This window comes from Chiloscyllium punctatum, chromosome 7, assembly GCF_047496795.1.
Source record: "Chiloscyllium punctatum isolate Juve2018m chromosome 7, sChiPun1.3, whole genome shotgun sequence".
NCBI classification, from domain to species: domain Eukaryota; kingdom Metazoa; phylum Chordata; class Chondrichthyes; order Orectolobiformes; family Hemiscylliidae; genus Chiloscyllium; species Chiloscyllium punctatum.
This window is the reverse complement of record NC_092745.1, coordinates 58,654,724-58,675,904: the sequence shown is the minus strand read 5'-3', so window position 1 is coordinate 58,675,904 and position 21,181 is coordinate 58,654,724. Positions and strand designations below refer to the sequence as shown.

Below are 21,181 nucleotides of genomic sequence, written 5' to 3'. Positions count from 1 at the left end.
CACGCACATCCCTCAGCACCTCAGAGCTTTGAAATCTCCAACCATTTAGATAATTTTTTATTCTTAATGCCAAAATGGACCATTTCATATTTTCCAAGGTTTCAGTTCATTTGCCCGATCTTTGCCCACCCACTGAACCTACCAATATCCCTTTGTAGACAACCTATATCCTATTCAAAACCTACATTCTGATCAATCTTTGGTTCCTACATTCAAGTCATTTATATCAATTATAAAATGTTGAATTTCCTGCACTGATCCACATGGTACAATACTCATGACATGCTGGCAACCAGAAAAGGACAATTTATACCGACTGTTTCTCAGTCAAACTTCTAAATGGGGAGGGGAGAGTTTAAACTAACTTGACAGGGAGGTGGGAGATTCAGTAGGGGGAGATGAATGGCCAAAATTAGAAGAAATAATAAGTGATTTAAAGCAGCATGGAAATTGTGGGCCATTTAAAAAGGTACAAGGGAGTTTGGCAAGGTTGAATGGAATTTATTTTAACGCAAGGGGTCTGACAAATAAGGGAAATGAGTAGCAAGCACAAATTAAATCATGGAGGTATGATGTCATTGCTATCACTGAAACATTGTTGGGGGGGGGGGCAGAATTGGCAGCTCAATAGGATCTTCAGGCAAGACAGGGAATGGATAAAAGAAGGGGAAAACAATATTGTTCAGGGAATCAATTACAGCATTAAGGAGGGATAACATCTTAGAAGCTCTTCAACTGAAGCCATATTGAAAGAAGCTAAAAACCAAAAAGGAGCAACCCCAATGCTGGGAGTGTACTACAGGCCTCCTTACAGTCAGAGAAATAGAAGAGCAAATTTCAGAGGAGTGTAAAAATAATAGGGTAATGATAGTAGGGGATTTCAACTTCCTCAGCATTAAATGGGGGCAGTCACAGTGTGAAAGGTTTAAAAGCAGCAGAATTCTTAAAATGAATCCAGGAGAGCTTTTTAAAGCAGTATGTAGAACGCCCAATGAGACAGGGTAGTCCAGGACTTAATTTTGGGTAATGAATCCAGGCAAGTGGTTGAATTTATCAGTGAGGGAGCATTTTGCAAACAGTGATCATAATTCCATTAGATTCATGATTGTTATGGAAAAGGATAAGGATGGGTATGAATCAAGGTTCTAAACTGGGGAATAGCAACTTTAACAAAATCAGTTCGATTTAGCCAAAGTGGCTTGGGAGCCGATACCTGTGGGAATATCTGTGTTAGAGCAGTGGGACAAATTCAGAAAGGAAGTAAGAAGGATTGGAGGGGATATAAAGAAATTTTCTTTCCCCCACTTGAGGGTGATGGGAATCTGGAACCTACTGCCTGCAAGATGGTAGAGGCAGAAACCCTCATAACATTTAAAAAGTATTCAGACATACACTTGCAATGCCGAGCGTTCAAGGCAATGGACCACCAAGTTCTGGAAAATAAGATTAGAATTGTTAGGTGGTTCTTTTTGACTGGCACAGACACAATTTTGTTCTGTGCTGTAGATCTCTGATTAATGCCAATATATTAAGTCTGTTAGCCATTATTATTTTATCATCCAAATGAACTTTACTCTGACACCTTACCAAATACCTTCCAGAAATTTAAATACAGGTCATGTTGCTATAACACGGGTTTCATTAAAGCAAATTTGTTGTTATGAGATTGTCGAACTCAGGACACTGTTTCTAAAGTGCAAAGTTTTAAAGTGTGTATTGGTTGTAATCAATTATGCGATTTTCTTGTAACACGGAATTGCATGAGAATGGAACGACAGAGTCATAGCAGAACTGACTCTATAGTCCATCTACTGGTTCCCTTTTATCCACAACATCTGTTACTATTTCAAACAATTACACTAAGTCCTAGGACATTAAAGGAAGTAGCTAGGAAATAGCTACAGAAATAACTAATGTACTGGTAGTAATTATTCAAGAATCCTAAGATTCTGGAAAAGACGCAGAGGATTGGAAAACTGCTAATGTAATACTTTCATTTAGAAAGGGAAGGAGACAAAAAACAGGCAATTGTAGGCCAATTAGTTTAAAGTCTGTTATTGGGAAAATGTTGAAGTGCATCATAAAGAATGTAATAGCAAACAATTCAGAAATACATTATATGAACAAGCACAGTCAATAGGACTTCCTGAAGGGGAAAATCATGCCTGACAATTTTACTAGAATTCTCTGAGGTAGCAAAAAGCAGGACAGATAAAGGGGAATAAAGATGAATCTTATTTGGATTTTCAAAAGGAGTTTGATAATGTACCATATGGTAGGCTGTTTAGTACAAGCCCATAGTATTAGACATAGTATATTAGATGGATAGAGGTTTAGTGATATTGCGGCTGAAATAGATGTAAGTTTTAATCAAGGGTTATTATGGAAAAGTCAGGAAAGTGGAGTCGAGGGTTAACAAGTCGGCCATGAATGGCCACAGCAGACCTAAGGGGCTGAATGACCTTCTGCTCCTACTTTATCAAATTGGTTGAGCATGCATTTCACTTTTATAATACCATGGTGGCTCTACACTTTTCTAGGTGGCCTGCTGCAAGTCTTCAATAATATTATCTAACATCTTCCCTCTGACAGATGTGAAGCTGACTGCCCTATGCAGTTTGTTTCATCTGTCTTCTTCCCTTCTTGATTAAAAGATTTATATTTGCCATTTTCTAGTCTAATGTAATGTTCACCAAATCTAGGAAGCCTTGTACAATTCTAACCAACGTAGCAACTGCTTCATCTAATGCTCTGGATTAGATGCCCACAGGAGAAAGCAAGCATTGCAGATGCTGGAGATCAGAGTAGAGAGGATGGTATTGGTAAAGCACAGCTGGTCAGGCAGCATCCGAGTAGCAGGAGAATAAGGCCTTCATCAGGAATGAGGCTGGTGGGTCTGGGCTGGGGGGGGAAGGTAGCTGCTAAAGCACTAGGTGGGTGAAATGGGAGGGGAAATGAGGAAGCTGTTGAAATCCACATTTATCCCATGTGGTTGCAGGGTCACAAGGCAGAATATGAGGCTTTGTTCCTCCATGCATCAGGTGATAATGGTTTGGCAGTGGAGGAGGCCAAAGACTGCATGCCCTTGACAGAGTGGGAGGGGGAGTTGAAGCATTCAGCCACAGGGCGATGGGGTTGGTGGGCGTGGGCATCCCAAAAATGTTCTCTGAAATGATCCATAAGAAGGCGTCCTGTCTCCACGATATAGAGGAGACCACACTGGGTTCAACGGATGCAGTAGATGAAATTGGTAGAGGTACAGGAAAATTTCTGACAGATGTGGAAGGATCCCTTGTCCATCTACAACCTCATCACCTCTGGGGATGTCCCAGCCACAGTCTTCACCCTGCACTGCCCGATTCTACCTACTTCCTAAGATTCACAAACCTGACTGCCTCGGTCGATCCATTGTCTCAGCCTGCACCTGTCCCACCAAACTCATCTCTTCTTACCTCGACACCATCCTGTCCCCCTTGGTCCAGGAACTCCTCACCTATGTTCTTGACACCATCCATCCCCTTCACCTGCTCCAAGATTTTCCTTTCCGCGGCCCCTAAAGCCTCAGCTTCACCATTGATATCCAGCCCCTGTACACGAAGATCCCCAAGCCCCCGTTTCTTCCTCTCCCTCATCTTCAACCACTACCCTTCTACTCTCACCCTCATCTGGCTGGCTGAACTGGTCCTCACCCTTAACAACTTCTCCTTCCAATCCTCCCACTACCTCCAAACCAAACGGGTAGCCATGGGCACCTGCATGGGCCCCAGCTATGCCTGCCTGTTTGTTGGCTAAGTGGAACAGTCCATTGTCCGCAGTGACACTGCCACCACACCCCACCTGTTCCTCTGCTACTTCGATGACTGTATCAGCACCGCCTCGTGCTCCCATGAGGTTGAACAGTTCAACTTTACCCACACCTTCCACCCTGACCTCAAATTCACCTGGACCATCTCTGACACCTCTTCCCCCCTCCCCCCTTCCTGGACCTCTCCATCACTGTCTCTTACGACCGAATAACCACGCACATATACAAGCCCACAGCTACCTAGACTACATCACCTCCCACCCTACCTCCTGTAAAAACACCATCTGTTATTCCCAATTCCTCCACCTCCACCGCCTCTGTTCCCAGGCACAAATCCACCACAGAAAGCACCAGATGGCCGCCTCCTTCCACGATCACAACTTCCCTTCCCACGTGGTTAACGATGCCCTCCAGTGCATCTCCTCTACTTCATGCACCAGCGCCCTTGAACCTTACCTTTCCCAATGCAACAAGGACAGAAACCCCCAGTCCTCACCTCCCACCCCACCAACCTCCACATACAATGCATCATCCTCCGCAACTTTCGTCACCTCCAAACAGACCCCACCACCCAAGATATATTTGCCTCCCGACCCTTATCAGCATTCCGAAAAGACCATTCTGAAATTCCCTCCGTGACTCTCTCATCAGGTCCACATCCCCGCACCAACACACACCCCACTCTTGACGCCTGGCACATTGCCCGCCACTGCAGAAAATGTGAAACCTGCAGCCACACCACTCCCCTCACCACCGTCCAAGGCGCCAAGGCCCCACATCCGTCAGAAATTTACCTGTACCTCTCCCAATGCCATCTACTGCATCTGTTGCACCCGGTGCGGTCTCCTCTACATCAGGGAGACAGGATGCCTTCTTGTGGATCAGTTCAGAGACCATCTCTGGGACACCCACAACCATCAACCCCGCCGCTGAACACTAACTCCCCCTCCCACTCTGTCAAGCACATGCAGGCGCTGGCCTCCTCTACCGCCAGACCGTTACCACCCGATGCATGGAGGAAGAACGCCTCATATTCCACCTTGGGATCCTGCACCCACACAGGATCAATGTGGATTTCAACAGCTTCCTCATTCTCCACTCCCCCCACCCTATTATCCCAGTCCCAAGCCTCCAACTCGGCACCGCCCTCCAGACCCGTCCATCACAACCCCCTGACCTTTCACCCTCTCCCTCATCTTCATCCACCTATCACTTTCCCAGCTACCTTGCCCCCAATCCCACCCCCCTCCTATTTATCACTCAGTCCTGACTCACCAGCCTCATTCCTGATGAAAGGTTTATGCCTGAAGCGTTGATTCTCCTACTCCTCCGATGCTGCCTGACCTGCTGTGCTTTTCCAGCACTTCACTCTCGACTCATACCAGCCCACAGCCATGAACAATTTACTCACTACCACTTACTTGGGGATTACAATTTTCTTCCTCCTATTTTCTGAATTAGTCATATTTCTGGCATGTTACTTGAACCTCAATAGTGAAGACCAATATAAAAGTACTGTTCGATTCATCTGCCATCTCTGTATTTTCTAATTTTACTTTAATGTTTAATCATTCACTGTCAGATCTGGCTGGATTACGTCAAGCATCTTCACCTTCTGTCACATGTTAAAACTGCTCACTGTGCCAGAATTGACCAATTGTTTAGCTGCCTCCGCCCCTTTCACTAATCTCCCTCAGCTTCCCACTTCCTTTGCCCTGGAGCTGAACTCATGTCCTTCTCTTCAACTCCCTGCTTTCTCACTCTGAACTAACCTTATCCATGAAATCGAATTTCTGTCCTCTGAACCCTATTCCCACCTAACTGCTGACCACTCAACTGTCCTGCGTGGCTCCCTGGTTAGCTAATTGTAGTTGTAATCTCTCTCAAGCTACTAACCCTCCCCTTCAAATCTGCCAGTATCACATCTCTCCTCAAAATAATTGACACACAACCTCTTATCCATGCAAACTACTGCTTCATATCCAACTTTCCTTACTTCCACAAAATCCTTAAGAATGTTACGTCCCAGAATGGCAACCATGCTACTCCATATTTAAATCCCTTCAAACAAGTTTCTGTCCCTGTCAAAGCATGACATTGTTCTTAAAGTTACGGATGGAATGAACTTTCACAGGAGGTAGCGGATGCAGGTACAGTTACAACATTTAAAAGACATTTAGAGAAGTTCCTAAATAAGAAATGTATGGAGAGTTATGGGCAAGCGCAGGCAGGCGAGACTAGTTTAGTTTGGGGTTATGGTTAGAATGGACTGGTTGGATCCATGCTGTATGACTAGGACATCCTGTGTGACTGAGATCAAGCTAAGCCATATCCCATCACCATTCTCAGTCCCTCTCAAAATTTCTACATCATCCTTCTCACACAATACCTTCTCTAGTAGCTGGTTGCAATATCAGTTGTCTAGTTTCATACCCAGCTATCCAATTACAGAGTTTCCTTCAATAGCTTCTCTCCTCATATCATTTCCCCACGAGACCCCAGAACCTCAGGGTTAAACTAAAGCATGACCTTGGATTTCAGGATTGTTCATACACTTATGTTCCAAGTCTCAGCTGTGTTGCTATGGGGAAGCAACTGAACAAAGTTAGAATATGCTTCAAAATCAAAAATTGCTAGAAAAACTCAAGATCTGGCAACATCTGTGGAGAGAAAGCAGAGTTAAAGTTTCGGGTCCAGTGAGCCTTCTCCCAGAACTCCAAAGTCTGCATTCTCTCCACAGATGCTGCCAGAACTGCAGCATTTTTCAGCAGTTTCTGGTTTCCAGCATCCACAGTTCTTTGTTTAGAATATACTTCCCTAGGGAAGGAGGAGGAAAGCTGAATGAATAAATATCTGAATATCATTATGATACACCGAGTGGTAGATGGTTCAAGGTAGCATCAACGAAGGCCAAAACAGCCAGCCAGTCTCTTTACTGCAGGATACGGTAGGGTGCTAGAAATTATCTTACTGTTGATGTACTTGGACAACAAAAATAATGGCGTATTTGAAGAAAACTACTTACTGCTAATGTAGTTTGTAATTCTTTGACCTTTAATAATTGTGGCTGTTATGTTTATCCACGTGATGCAAAAAAGAAAAACAGTGTCATGCAAACTGGTTATTATTCAAAATTAATCTGTCATTATTCTACAGCTGGACACACACACACTTCTATATAGAGAAACTCCAGGTCATAGATTAAATTTGGCCTATGAATTCTATCCAATTTTGTGACTATTAAGCCCACTAAATAAATATCTGTATATGTTCATTTCATGGCTATTTGTACAAAAAAACTCCTACATATGTGCAGAGTCTATAAAAACATGACTTGTAACAAAAATTTAGATCAGTAGGACAGGACAATATCTCATACCCAGCCCTGCTTTATTTAATATCATTAGCTTTGTCAGCAAAATGTGTGTAATTTTCCTAAATCAGTGACCTATGCAGCACCACTAAGTGGTACTCTGCTGGCACTTGAATACTTTGGGACTAGATTAGGTTGGGACATCTGGTCTGCATGGACAAGTTGGACCGAAGGGTCTGTTTCCGTGCTGTACATCTCTATTATTTTATTCTAATACAGAAGACTAAATCTTTGCCTAGGGCCACAATTGAGTGCAGCAAGTTGCTCAAGGGCTAGCTTCTCAGAGGCATTATTGAGAAATGGAGCACTGTACATTTGGCTAATCCCCTCACGATTTAGCAATATCTTCTAAAAATAGAGTCGTGCATGGCTGGGTTTAAAGTAAAATCACAAAACAAACACATTAACCTTCCAGATAATGAGCCACAATTGATGGAAAACCATTTAAAAAAATCCAATCCAAATCTCTACAACTTAGTTTCCAAACCAATTATAGATGGCCAGGCCCAAAATCTACACAACGGCAGGTACCAACTGATTTTTAAAGAAAAAAACCAGAAAATTTCAAGAAAAATTAGGATAGAGTACATTAAAAAGTGAATTACTGTATTAGCAATCCTAAGGCCGAGACTAACATAGGGGTTTAAAATCACACCATACCAACTAAATTTAAATTCAGTCATGAAACAGATCTGTAATAAAAATCTAGCATCAATAATGGTGACCATGCAAATGAAAGCTGATCAACGTCCTTTTAAAAGGAAATCTATGATTTCTACCTGCCATCTGAAATTATCTAGTTAAGGTTAATTAAGAATGAGAAACGAATGCCGTCCAATGGTGTCCACATTCAATGTGAATGAATAAATGTTTCTTTTTTCTTCACATGCTTTAGTAGTTAATATTTGTGGTATATGGTTTATTGATCCAGTTATACAGTCCTTACAGTCTAATGTTTTGATCATAATATTAAGGGTTTATTTAAGCCACATTCTGTGTGATTATGAAAAGGTTTTCAAAGAAAAGCTGCCCCAAGGAGCTTTGCATTTCTCAAAACCAAACTAAAATCTCCTCACCACAATTATTACTTCTTAAATAGAGAAAGATAACTGAATTTGCCAAGCTGGACATAGTGGAAATATTCAGATTGGAGCCTACATTTAAAGAATGATGAATATTAGGACAATTCATTTTATTCAATTTATAAATGAAAGGTCATTTGCTGTTACTTTATAAACTTACCTCTATCCTTAGCTTTATCTGACAGCAGCACTTCCACTTCCTGGTACTCCTGCATGGCATTGAGTATAATATGCCCCTCTTTATTAAAGAGGAAAAGCATTGGGATTGTAACATCATCAGTACTCCTTCCATCACCAGCCATCTGGAAAAGGGGAGCCGTATCACTGCTGCTTCCTTCATTGTCATCTGCCCAATAGCAAATTCAGTTATAACAGCTGCAGTGTACACCTGGACATGCAAAATTCTCTGGGTTTACTGAAGATTTATTATACTTCATGATAAAGCTAATAGGTGAGGGTTGAAGAGTAAATGAGATTTTACATTTAATCCTTTTTTAAAAAACTATAATTGATGTCACTTAGAGCAATGTTAATTCTACAGTATTTTACATTTCAGGCACTGGGGCAATCACAAAGCACATTAATTGATTAAAGACAAGATTACTTTTCTCTCGATTTGGCTCCCAGCAACGTGCTTCAGGAAAAAATTTTAAATAGACTCAACATAACAGATTCAAATGTTCAGAAATATCAAAAACTCAGGCACATCTTTCAAAGGCTAAATAAGAACCAAAGGATCTTTGAAAGGGATTTAAGAGGATGAACATTTTTAAGTTAAAAATCACAACACCAGGTTATAGTCCAACAGGTTTAATTGAAAGCACACTAGCTTTCGGAGCGACTTTCCATCAGGTGATAGTGGAGGGCTCGATCGTAACACAGAATTTATAGCAAACATTTACAGTGATGTAACTGAAATTATACATTGAAAAATTGATTGTCTGTTAAGCCTTTCATCTGTTAGAATACAGTGATAGTTTCACTTCTTTCACGAAACACTTTTTTTTTTAAAAAGTTGCATTCTCGGGTTAGCTGTTAACCATGGTGATAACTAGACAATATGTTAAAGGTGTTAGCCCCCTGTGTTCTCTGTCTATGACCTGATGTTTACATTGTTATCTCACTTTTTAGATTAGAATCAGAGTTTTCCATAAATTCATGCAGTTTTGAGCTCAGAGTTCTACATGAATGTATGCAGTTTTTTGAGCAAAGTGCAATGTAACTCTGCAAGTACAAATTCACCACACAAAATGTGTGTGCATGTGGGTCTTTGTGTGTGAGTGTGTCTGTCTGGGGTGAGGGTTGAGTGTGTGAATGTGTGTAAGTGTGCGTGTGTGTGTGTAAGTGTGCGTGTGTGTAGTGTCTTAAGTCTGTGAGGGGGTGCATGTGAGAGTGTGTCTGTGTCTGTGTAGTGCAATGGTGATCACCTGTAATGTGACCTGAACCCAAGGTCCCGGTTGAGGCCCTCCCTATGGGTATCGAACTTAGCTATCAGCCTCTGCTCGGCCACTTTCCTCTGCTGCCTGTCCCAAAGTCCACCTTGGAGGATGGTGACCCGAAGGTCCCAGGCTGAATGTCCTGGACCACTGAAGTGTTCCCCAACTGGGAGGGAACCCTCCTGTCTGTTGATTGTTGTGCGGTGCCCATTCATCCGTTGTCGTAGCCTTTGCTCGGTTTCCCCAATGTACCATGCCTCCGGGCATCCTTGCCTGCAACGTATAAGATAGACAACGTTGGCTGAGTCACATGAGTACCTGCCATGTACAAGGTGGGAGGTGTCCCCACGCGTAATAGTGGCATCTATGTCCACAATCTGACACCTTGCAGCGTCCACCGTGACAGGGTTGTATCACGGTGGATGCTGCAAGGTGTGTCAGATTGTGGATATAGATGCCACTATTACGCGTGGGGACACCTCCCACCTTGTACATGGCAGGTACTCATGTGACTCAGCCAACGTTGTCTATCTTATACGTTGCAGGCAAGGATGCCCGGAGGCATGGTACATTGGGGAAACCGAGCAAAGGCTACGACAACGGATGAATGGGCACCGCACAACAATCAACAGACAGGAGGGTTCCCTCCCAGTTGGGGAACACTTCAGTGGTCCAGGACATTCAGCCTGGGACCTTCGGGTCACCATCCTCCAAGGTGGACTTTGGGACAGGCAGCAGAGGAAAGTGGCCGAGCAGAGGCTGATAGCTAAGTTCGATACCCATAGGGAGGGCCTCAACCGGGACCTTGGGTTCAGGTCACATTACAGGTGATCACCATTTTAACCACACACACACACTTCGTGTGGTGAATTTGTACTTGCAGAGTTACATTGCACTTTGCTCAAAAATCACATACATTCATGTAGAACTCAGAGTTTTACATAAATTCATACAGTTTTTGAGCTCAGATCTCACGTTTTAGATTAGAATCAATCTAAACATCAGGTCATAGACCGAAAACACAGGGGGCTAACACCTTCAACATATTATCTAGCTATCACCATTGTTAACAGCTAACCCGAGAATGCAACTTTAAAAAAAGGGTTTTGTGATTTACACATGAAAGAAGAAGTGAAACTATCACAGTATTCTAACAGATGAAAGGCTTAACAATTAATTTTTCAATGTATAATTTCAGTTACATCACACTGCAAATTTTTGCTATAAATTCTGTGTTACGATCGAGCCCTCCACAATCACCTGATGAAGGAGCGTCACTCCGAAAGCTAGTGTGCTTCCAATTAAACCTGTTGGACTATAACCTGGTGTTGTGTGATTGTTAACTTTGTACACCCCAGTCCAACACCGGCATCTCCAAATCATGAACATTTTTAAAGATGAAATGTCTTGAAACCGAAAATATATGAAGGATGGTGAGGGGAGAGTTGAAGGAATGAGAAGTGCTGTAATCTTACAGGAATTGAAGTTTACTAAAGGTGTAGTATGGAATTAAACAATAGAATAAAGAAGAACAGAAATTGCTGGAGAAACTCAGGAGGTCTGGGAGCATTTATAGAGAGAAAACAGAGTTAAGGCTATGAGTCCTGTGGCCCTTCTTCAGAACTAAAATAAATTCAGTCTGGAGTTGACAAAGCAAAATTGAAGATTACAGCAGCAGATGGGATGAGGTGAGGGTGGTCGCAGGCGATGCGATGGAGGTTTATGTCAGTAGTCTTCATTTCAGAGAGGAAGCTCAGCTCAAGGTTGAGCAGGACAGTAAAGTTGTGAATGCTCTAGTTCACCAAAGGTAGAAAGCAAGGAGAGGCATGGGATCATTGGCAAGAGTACCAGGAATTTGTGGTGGGGCTGATGCTTTGGTCTTCCCGCTATTTAGCCAAGGAAATTGTAGCTTCTGCATGACAGGATTTTGAAAAATCAGACTAACAACAGAGAAGCAGTAGAAGGTTCAAGATAAATGATAAGAGGTAGAGCTGGGCTTCATTAATTAATCTTACATCTGAAGATAAAGCATGGAAGTGAGGAAGAGCAGACAGCCAAAGAGGGGTCCTCAGATGAATCCAAAGGTAACAGTGCAGAGACCGGGTACATGGCTACTCTCTCATTAGAAATAGAAAAGATAGATAGATGACTGGTGATGTTTTTCCTCTTTAACTGGATGTTCACTGTGCCTCAGATGAGGGGTGAAGTTGAGAAAGCGGGACTTTCAAGTTGACCTCAGCTGGTGAGGTCTGAACCTGCACTCTTGGCATCACTCTGCATTGCAAACAGCCAACTGACCCCCTGAGAGCTTACAGGGTACACAGATATTGCTGGAGAGTCTACAGCTATGACTGGATAAGTAAGACTGAAATCAAATGAGGGAATACCCATCCAGTGAAATGACAGAGGAGAGGTATTAGAAGAGAACAGTCTGGTTAGCTGTATGGTAAGCCTGCAGCAGGGTTAAGGGGATTAGGAGGGATAATGCATTACGATCACAAGCACGGAAGTTATATTGATGAGGGAACACAGTAAAAAGATGCGTACACATTATTTTGGGTTTGCAGATAAAACTAAACAAGCATTAAGATGCAACTTGTGCGTTGGATATTATATCACCTAATTAACTAGTGTGAATCTTCACTCAGCAATATGAATCACTAACAATCAGAGAATCCCAAACTATTTCAACTCTGTAATAATCAGGTGGACATGATAATTCTCTCAACAGTATATACATAAATATGTATAACATCACTTAAAATGTTAAAGTAAGAACTGCATTCCTTACCAATGACAATGCCACCTATCGCCCCAGCCTTCTGTGCATTCCGTGCCTTCTCAGCAAACATGCAATGGCCTCGTTGCATCAGAGCAATTTTTCCTTTGATTGATTCAGGATTTAATATTTCTGAGCAGCCATTATAGGGTTCACATTTAGCAACAAAACCACGTACCTATCAAGAATTTAGAAAAACATGCAGTCAAATTTTACAGTGAAAAATTTCTTCAAGGCCAATCTATATTGTCATATGAAAGTACAATTGATATAAAGACTGTAAATGAAGTAGTTAAGCAACAATCTGACAGGTTTACAACTCCAATAAGGTAGTCTGAGTTTAACTTCTACAAAGTCTGTTTGGCAACGTTTTGCCATTCTCAGCTCAAGAACTCTGAGCTTGACAAGGCAGGAGGAATGAAGCCTCTTAAACCATTCTGCTAGTCAGTCCAGTGGTTCAGAACTCTCAGTTATTATTCAATTGAAGACTTAACGATGGGTGTGCAGAATCCATCACATTTTAAAACGGAAGTACGGAGAAGATTGTAATCAGGTCTGGAGGCATGACAGAAGTAGACACTGGGAAGTACCATTCCCATAGGGATTCTCTTGATTCACTGTTGTGACCTGGACAGAAACCTCATGTTGTTTGTGTCACAATAGCAATTGAGAGAAGCCTTGCAGCAGTGAACTCATTGTACAAGTTTCAAAACATGTAAGGTAAAATAAAACTATGAACTTTCTGTTCAATAAAGTACCACCTACAATGTTTTTCCTATTTGATGATTCGACCTTAAAGAAGAGTAACATTAGCTAGCTGACAGCACAGCTAAATGTTTGTTTTACTTCTTATTAATTAAAAGACTGCATCAGCTGAAAGATCAAACAAAAACAGAAATTACTGCAAAAACTCAGGTCTAGCAGTGTCTGTGGAAAGAAAGCAGAACTAATATTCTGAGTCCAGTGACCCTTCTTCAAACCAGTTCTGAAGCCTTGGAAACTCCACAATATACACCTAACTGGTTCACAGAGACAAAAGATGGGATACAGCACATGTAAATTCAGATCAAAGCTCCCTCTGCTCTACTCCAGCAATAAATGCCAGCTTTCACCTCCAATTTCAGGAGAGAAGCCCTAATTACATCAAGGTGGCATTCTCCAGACACATGATGGAATCTATAAGTGAGATGACTAATTTAATGGCAATGTTTTGCTGCTTTACACTGGAGATCAGTGCTCCTTCAAAAGTGGATTCGGACTACGCAGGTAGGACTTTTATAAACTAACAGATCGATTTTGATTCAAAGTTTTGTGGGGAAATTGAAACATTTCATCCACTGGCCCACCCAATCCTTTCTTTCTTTGCAAACACCTGCAACTCAGCTGACAAAGTACGTTCTACTATATTTTAATAATTATTGTCACTGTCACGATTACTTAATTTGGTAAATAGAATTTAAATGGTGTGAAATTCAGAATTATGGAATGTTTCTATTAAAAATATTATAGAGTATGAATATATTGACTGAACTGAAATGTGTCACTCCTTCCTTGAACAGGAGTGTTACATTTGCCATTTTACAGGGACCCTCCCATACTCCAGTGATTCTTGAAGGATCACCACCAATGCCTCAACAATCTCCTCAGTTATCTCCTTCAGAACTCTGGGATATAGTCCATCTGATCCAGATGATTTATCCACCTTCAGCTTCCTTATTACCTCCTCTTTATAGTGATGTCACTACACTCACAGCTGTCCCCTGACTCTCGAAGACAGGAAGGCAAATGGTATGTTTGCCTTTATTGCAAGAGGGTTTGAGAAGAGTGAGGAAGTTTCACTGCATCTGTACAGGTTGATGAGACCACACCTGGATGTGTGCGTAAATTTAAGGAAAGGTTGACTGGGCCTGTATTCACTGGAGTTTTAGAAGAACGAGAGGGGATCTCATTGAAATATATGAAATTCTGATAGGGCTAGAGAGACTGCATAGAGGGATGATGTTCCCCTAACAGGGCAGTTCCAGAATAAAGGGGTACTTATCAGGTTGAGGTGAAATTTCAACATTCTCAAGAGGGTGAACTTTTGAAATTTTCTACCACAAAAGGCTGTGGAGGCAAAGTCACTGAAAATGTTCAAGAATGAAACACAGATTTCTAGAAGCTAAAAGTGTCAAGGGGATGGTGAGAGAGTGGTATGATATGATAATCGAGGAACAGCCATGATCATAATGGCAGAACATATTCAATGGGCTCCTTCTACTCCTATTTTCTACATCTTTCTATGTATAGTTTCTACATACATGGATCTTACTTTATGCAACTTAAATATCTTAACATCTTAAAAAGGATGGATATAAATTAAAGTGATTACTAAATTACACTACTGGGATATCATAGCAATTATAGAAACATGGCTCAGGGATGGGCAGGACTGGCAGCTTAATGTTCCAGGATACAAATGCTACAGGAAAGACAGAAAGGTAGGCAAGAGAGGTGGGGGAGTGGCATTTTTGATAAGGGATAGCATTACAGCTGTGCTGAGGGAGGATATTCCCGGAAATACACTCAGGGAAGTTATTTGGGTGGAACTGAGAAATAAGAAAGGGATGACCACCTTATTGGGTTGTATTATAGACCCCCTAATAGTCAGAGGGAAATTGAGAAACAAACTTGTAAGGAGATCTCAGCTATCTGTAAGAACAATTGGATGGTTATGGTAGGGGATTTTAACTTTCCAAACATAGACAGGGACTGCCATAGTGTTAAGGGTTTAGATGGACAAGAATTTGTTAGGTACATACAAGTCAATTTTCTGATTCAGTATGTGGATGTACCTACCAGAGAAGGTGCAAAACTTGACCTACTCTTGGGAAATAAGGCAGGGCAGGTGCCTGAGGTGTTAGTGGGGGAGCACAGATCTAAAAGTTGAAGTTCTAAATTGGAGAAAGGCCAATTTTGACGGTATTAGGCAAGAATTTTCAAAAGCTGATTGGATCCAGATGTTCGCAGGTAAAGGGACGGCTGGAAAATGGGAAGCCTTCAGAAATGAGATAACAAGAATCCAGAGAAAGTATATTCCTGTCAGGGTGAAAGGAAGGGCTGGTAGATATAGGGAGTGCTAGATGACTAAGAAATTGAGGGTTTAGTTAAGAGAGAGAAGGAAGCATATGTCAAGTATAGACAGGATAGATTGAGTGAATCCTGAGAAGAGTATAAAAGGAAGTAGAAGTATAATTAAGAGGGAAATCAGGAGGGCAAAAAGGGGACATGAGATAGCTTTGGCAAATAGAATTAAGGAGAATCCAAAGGGGTTTTACAAATATATTAAGGACAAAAGGGTAACTAGGGAGAGAATAGGGCCCCTCAAAGATCAGCAAGGCGGCCATTATGTGGAGCCGCAGAAATTGGGGGAGATGCTAAATGAATATTTTGCACCAGTATTTATTGTGGAAAAGGATATGCAAGATATAGACTGTAGGGAAATAGATGGTGACATCTTGCAAAGTGTCCAGATTACAGAGGAGGAAGTGCTGGATGTCTTGAAATGGGTAAAGGTGGATAAGTCCCCAGAACCTGATCAGGTGTACCCAAGAACTCTGTGGGAAACTGGGCCTCTTGCTGAGATATGTGTATCTTCGATAGTCCCAGGTGAGGTGCCGGAAGACTGGAGGTTGGCAAACGTGGTGCCACTGTTTAAGAAGGGTGGTAAGGACAAGCCGGGGAACTACAGACCGGTGAGCCTGACGTCGGTGGTGGGCAAGTTGTTGGAGGTAATCCTGAGGGACAGGATGTACATGTATTTGGAAAGGCAAAGACTGATTAGGGATAGTCAACATTGCTTTGTGCGTGGGAAATCATGTCTCACAAACTTGATTGAGTTTTGTGAAGAAGTAACAAAGAGGACTAATGAGGGCAGAGCAATAGATGTGATCTATGTGGACTTCAGTAAGGCGTTCAACAAGGTTCCCCATGGGAGACTGATTAGCAAGGTTAGATCTCATGGAATACAGGGAGAACTAGCCATTTGGATACAGAACTGGCTCAAAGGTGGAAGACTGAGGGTGGTGGTGGAGGGTTGTTTTTCAGACTGGAGGCCTGTGACCAGTGGAGTGCCACAAGGAGTGGTGCTGGGTCCTCTACTTTTTATCATTTACATAAATGATTGGGATGTGAGCATAAGAGGTACAGTTAGTAAGTTTGCAGATGACACCAAAATTGGAGGTGTAGTGGACAGCGCAGAGGGTTACCTCAGATTACAAGAGGACCTTGACCAGATGGGCCAATGAGCTGAGAAGTAGCAGATGGAGTTTAATTCAGATAAATGCGAGGTGCTGCATTTTGGGAAAGCAAATCTTAGCAGGACTTATACACTTCATGGTAAGGTCCTAGGGAGTGTTGCAGAACAAAGTGACCTTGGAGTGCAGGTTCATAGCTCCTTGAAAGTGGAGTCGCAGGTAAATAGGATAGTGAAGGCAGCGTTTGGTATGCTTTCCTTTATTGGTCAGAGTAATGTGTACAGGAGTTGGGAGGTCATGTTGCAGCTGCACAGGATATTGGTTAGGCCACTGTTGGAATATTGCATGCAATTCTAGTGTCCTTCCTATTGGAAAGATGTTGTGAAACGTGAAAGGGTTCAGAAAAGATTTACAAGAATGTTGCCAGGGTGGGAGGATTTGAGCTACAGGGAGAGGCTGAACAGGTTGGGGCTGTTTTCCCTGACGTTTTCACGCAGAGGGTGATACGTGTATGGAATGAGCTGCCAGAGGAAGTGGAGGAGGCTGGTACAATTGCAACATTTAAGAGGAATTTGGATGGGTATATGAATAGGAAGGGTTTGGAGGGATATGGGCCGGGTGCTGGCAGGTGGGACTAGATTGGGTTGGGATATCTGGTCGGCATGGACAGGTTGGACCGAAGGGTCTGTTTCCATGCTGTACATCGATGACTCTATTGCGAGAGTCTGCCTTTAATGTACTGAGTAGGAGAGATATTGTATATACAAATATGTCAACAATGATTTAGGATTAGTATTATAGCAGCAGGGTTACATAAACTAATAAAAACATTTGAACAATTGCAAATTTTCATTAAAAAGTGTGCTGGAAAACATAGCAGATTTGACAGCACCTAAAGAAAGAAAAACAGAGTTAATGTTTTGAGTCTAAATGAAGGATCACTGGACTTGAAATGCTATCTCGGTTTCTCCCTCAGCAAATGCTGCCAGACCTGCTGCATTTCTCAAACACTTTGTGTTTCAGATTTCAAGCATCTGGAGTTCTGTGCGTGCATTATTATGGTCGTACTGGGTGAATATAAAGGTGATAGGAAGGGGCAAGATGTTTATGAGAAATATGACGTACTATCAGGATTAGAAAGCTGAAATGGTAGAACATTAGTGTCTGAATTGGGTGAAATGTTAATTATTTGGAGATACTGTATTCTTGTCTGATCAAGATATCTACGCAAGATGCTCAAAATGTGCAATTCAAATGAAGTTTTAAAGCCAAAAGTTAAAACAAGAAGGGCCAATGACTTTATGTACAGAATACCAAAACAGGAAAATAGAAAATAACAACTAAAATGGAACACAAAACTCAGGAATTATGCTGCTTTTTATAACTTCATAGGTTATGGGCTCCCAACACACTTTTTTTATGCACCTTGATCCCGACTTCTGTCGGGACTCCAGGGCAATTGCTGAATGGATGTCATAAAATTCCCAGCAGGAAGGAGGGAAATATTGGACATGTCCTCTGTATCCCTTAATAACCAAGTTTACAGCACTGTCAGCATGTGCTGGAAGATGAACAACTGCTACACCCTGTTTTATTTATTCATTTGAGGAACATGAGTGTTGCTGGCTGGCCAGCATTTTCATTACCTGCCTGTAGTCGCCCTTGAAAAGATAGCTACATGCTTGAACTGCTGCAGCTGCAATATGACCTCCCAACTCTTATAATCAATGCACTGACGAATAAAAAGAAACATACGAAACGCCTTCTTCGCTATCGTAACCTGTAACTCTACTTTCAAGGAATTTTTAAACCTGGACTTCAAGGTTGCTTTGTTTAGCAACACTCCCCTGGACATTAAGTATTAAGTATATAACATTAAGTATATAAGTCCTGCCCTACATTGCCTTTCCAAAATGCAGCACCTCACATTTATCTAAATTTAACTTCATCTGCCACTCCTCGGCCCAATGGCCTCTGATCGAGGTCCTGTTGTAATCTGAGGTAACCTTCTTTGCTGTCCACTATACCTCCAATTCTGGTGTCATTTGAAAACTTACTAACCATACCTCCTATGTTCAAATCCAAATCATTTATATAAATGGCGAGAAGTAGTGGACCCAGCAGTGATCCATGTGGCACACCGCTGGTCACAAGCCTCCAACCTGAAAAGCACCCTCTGTCTATCTTTGTGCCAGTTCTATATCCAAACAGCTGGTTCTCCCTAAATTCCATGTGATCTAACCTTGCTAACCAGTCTACTATGACAAACCTTAGAGAAGTTAGTTAGATATGGTTTCCTGCGCATAAAGCCATAATGACTATCCCTAATCAGTCCTTGCCTTTCCAAACACATGTAAATCCTGTCCCTCAGCATTCCTTATAATAACTTGCCCACCAACAATGTCAAGCTCACTGGTCTATAGTTCCCTGGCCTTTCTTTATCACCTTTCTTAAATAGTGGCACCACATTAGCTAACCTCCAGTGTTCCAGGATCTCACCAATGCTATTGATAATATAAAGATCTCAGCAAGGAGCCCAGCAATCATTTCCTTTGCTTCCCATAGAGTTTAGGGTATACCTGATCAGGTCCCAGGGATTTATCCAAGCTTATGCACTTTAAGATGCCCAGCACCTTCTCTCTAATATGGACATTTTTCAAGATGTCACTATTGATTTCCTCATGTACTGTCTCTTCCATACCTCTCTCCATAGTAAACACTGATGCAAAACATTCATTTCGTATTTTCCCCATCTCCTGAGGTCCCACACATAGGCTGCCTTGCTGATCTTTAGGAGGCCCTATTCTCTCCCTAGTTACCCTCTTATCCTTCATATATTTGAAAAATCCCTTTGGATTCTCTCTAACCCTATTTGCCAAAGTTATCTCATGTCCCCTTTCTGCCCTGCTGATTTCCCTCATGTATACTTTTTCTGTCTTTATACTCTTCCATGGATTCAGTCGATCTCTACTGACAATACCAGATACATGCTTCCATCCTTTTATTGATGGAAACCTCAATTTCTCTAGTCATCCAGCATTTCCGACACCTACCAGCCTTGTCCTTCACCCGAACAGGAACATACTGTCTTTGGATTCTTCTCATTGAGGGCTTTGCATTTTCCAGCCATCCCTTTACCTGCAAACATCTGCTCCCAATCACCTTTTGAAAGTTCTTGTCTAATACCGTGAAAAGTTGGCCTTCCTCCAATTTAGAACTTCAACTTTTAGATCCAGTCTATTCTTGTCCATCACTATTTGAAAACTAATAGAATTATGGTCACTGGCCCCAAAGTGGCCCTCTACTGACACCTCAGTCACCCTGCCTTGCCTCAGTTCAAGTTTAGGTCAAGACTAGGTCAAGTTTTGCATCTTCTCTACTATGTACATCCACATATTAAATCAGAAAATATTCTTGTACATGTTTAAATTTTTACATCGAGGCCCTTAACACTATGGCAGTCCCAGTCTATGTTTGGAAAGTTAAAGTTCCCTACCATTACCACCCTATTATTCTTACTGAGCTCTCCTTTCAAATTTGTTTCTCAATTTCCAGCTGACTATTATGGGCTCTATAGTATAATTCCAATAAGGTGGTCCTTTCTTATTTCTCAATTTGACCCAAATAACTTCCCTGGATGTATTCCCAAGAAATATCCTCCCTAAGTACAGCTGTAACGTTATTTCATATTTAAACAATGTTGTTAAATAAATTTACCAAGTCACTGAAAAGTGGAACAGTTAATATTTGGTTCTCTTAGATAAATCAACTTACTCTAACACTAATTATTGCAAGGTAGTCTAATTTCATTTTAAAGAAAAACTGGCAAATGTTGTATTTTATATATGCATAAATATTTCATCATTGGAGAGTCCTAGAGGCTCCATACCCCACTGCTAATTTTAGAAAGTTCCGCTCCAAACTGTGCAGGTCCAGCTGTAAGTACCACTCTACCAAGGAATGGATGGGAGGTAATCTGAACAGCTCGAGGTGGAAGCTGTTCCTTCTGTTGCTGACTTGACAATTCAATCATCTCCTGCATAAAGCGCAGGCCATCCTCAGCATCATGTGCACTGGCTGCCTGGGGAGGAGAAAAGCAATACACTGTTCATTCATTACTGAATTCACTCTCCTTAAAAGACAGTAGCAATTTGGCATTCATCCTTTTATTTTCATCTGCTGAAAATGCATTGTCTAATTACTAGCATAAGTTCAAAGTTAGTTTCCCTCAGCACCCGGGTATAAGTTGTGCACATTTCCCTGTTTTCTCTGTTTCCCTGGCTTGGCCCTTCTTTAATAAAAGATGAGAATATTTCTGATTCACTGACAGAGCAAATTAATAGATTCATCTATGTACTTCATATGTTCTCAGACTGTAGAACACAAATGGCATGGAGATTTTCTATTATAACTCATTTAAAACAGTCTTTTCACACATGTGGCCATCGTGAAAAGTGGAAATGGCTTTGTT

General features: G+C 41.7%; 1 protein-coding gene across 2 annotated transcripts in view; it reads right to left on the bottom strand.

The window, feature by feature from the left end:
- edem3 (ER degradation enhancer, mannosidase alpha-like 3) overlaps positions 1 to 21,181 on the bottom strand; it is a 77,548-nt gene that overhangs the window by 9,214 nt on the left and 47,153 nt on the right. The window contains exons 17-20 of one of the 2 annotated variants that reach the window (XM_072573667.1): positions 20,600 to 20,791; positions 12,488 to 12,653; positions 8,421 to 8,606; positions 6,831 to 6,872 (exon numbers count right to left, since the gene is read on the bottom strand). In XM_072573667.1, the coding sequence (XP_072429768.1) occupies positions 6,831 to 6,872; positions 8,421 to 8,606; positions 12,488 to 12,653; positions 20,600 to 20,791 (586 nt within the window). The remainder of the gene's footprint in view (positions 1 to 6,830; positions 6,873 to 8,420; positions 8,607 to 12,487; positions 12,654 to 20,599; positions 20,792 to 21,181) is intronic. The other variant, XM_072573669.1, reaches the window with a different exon arrangement.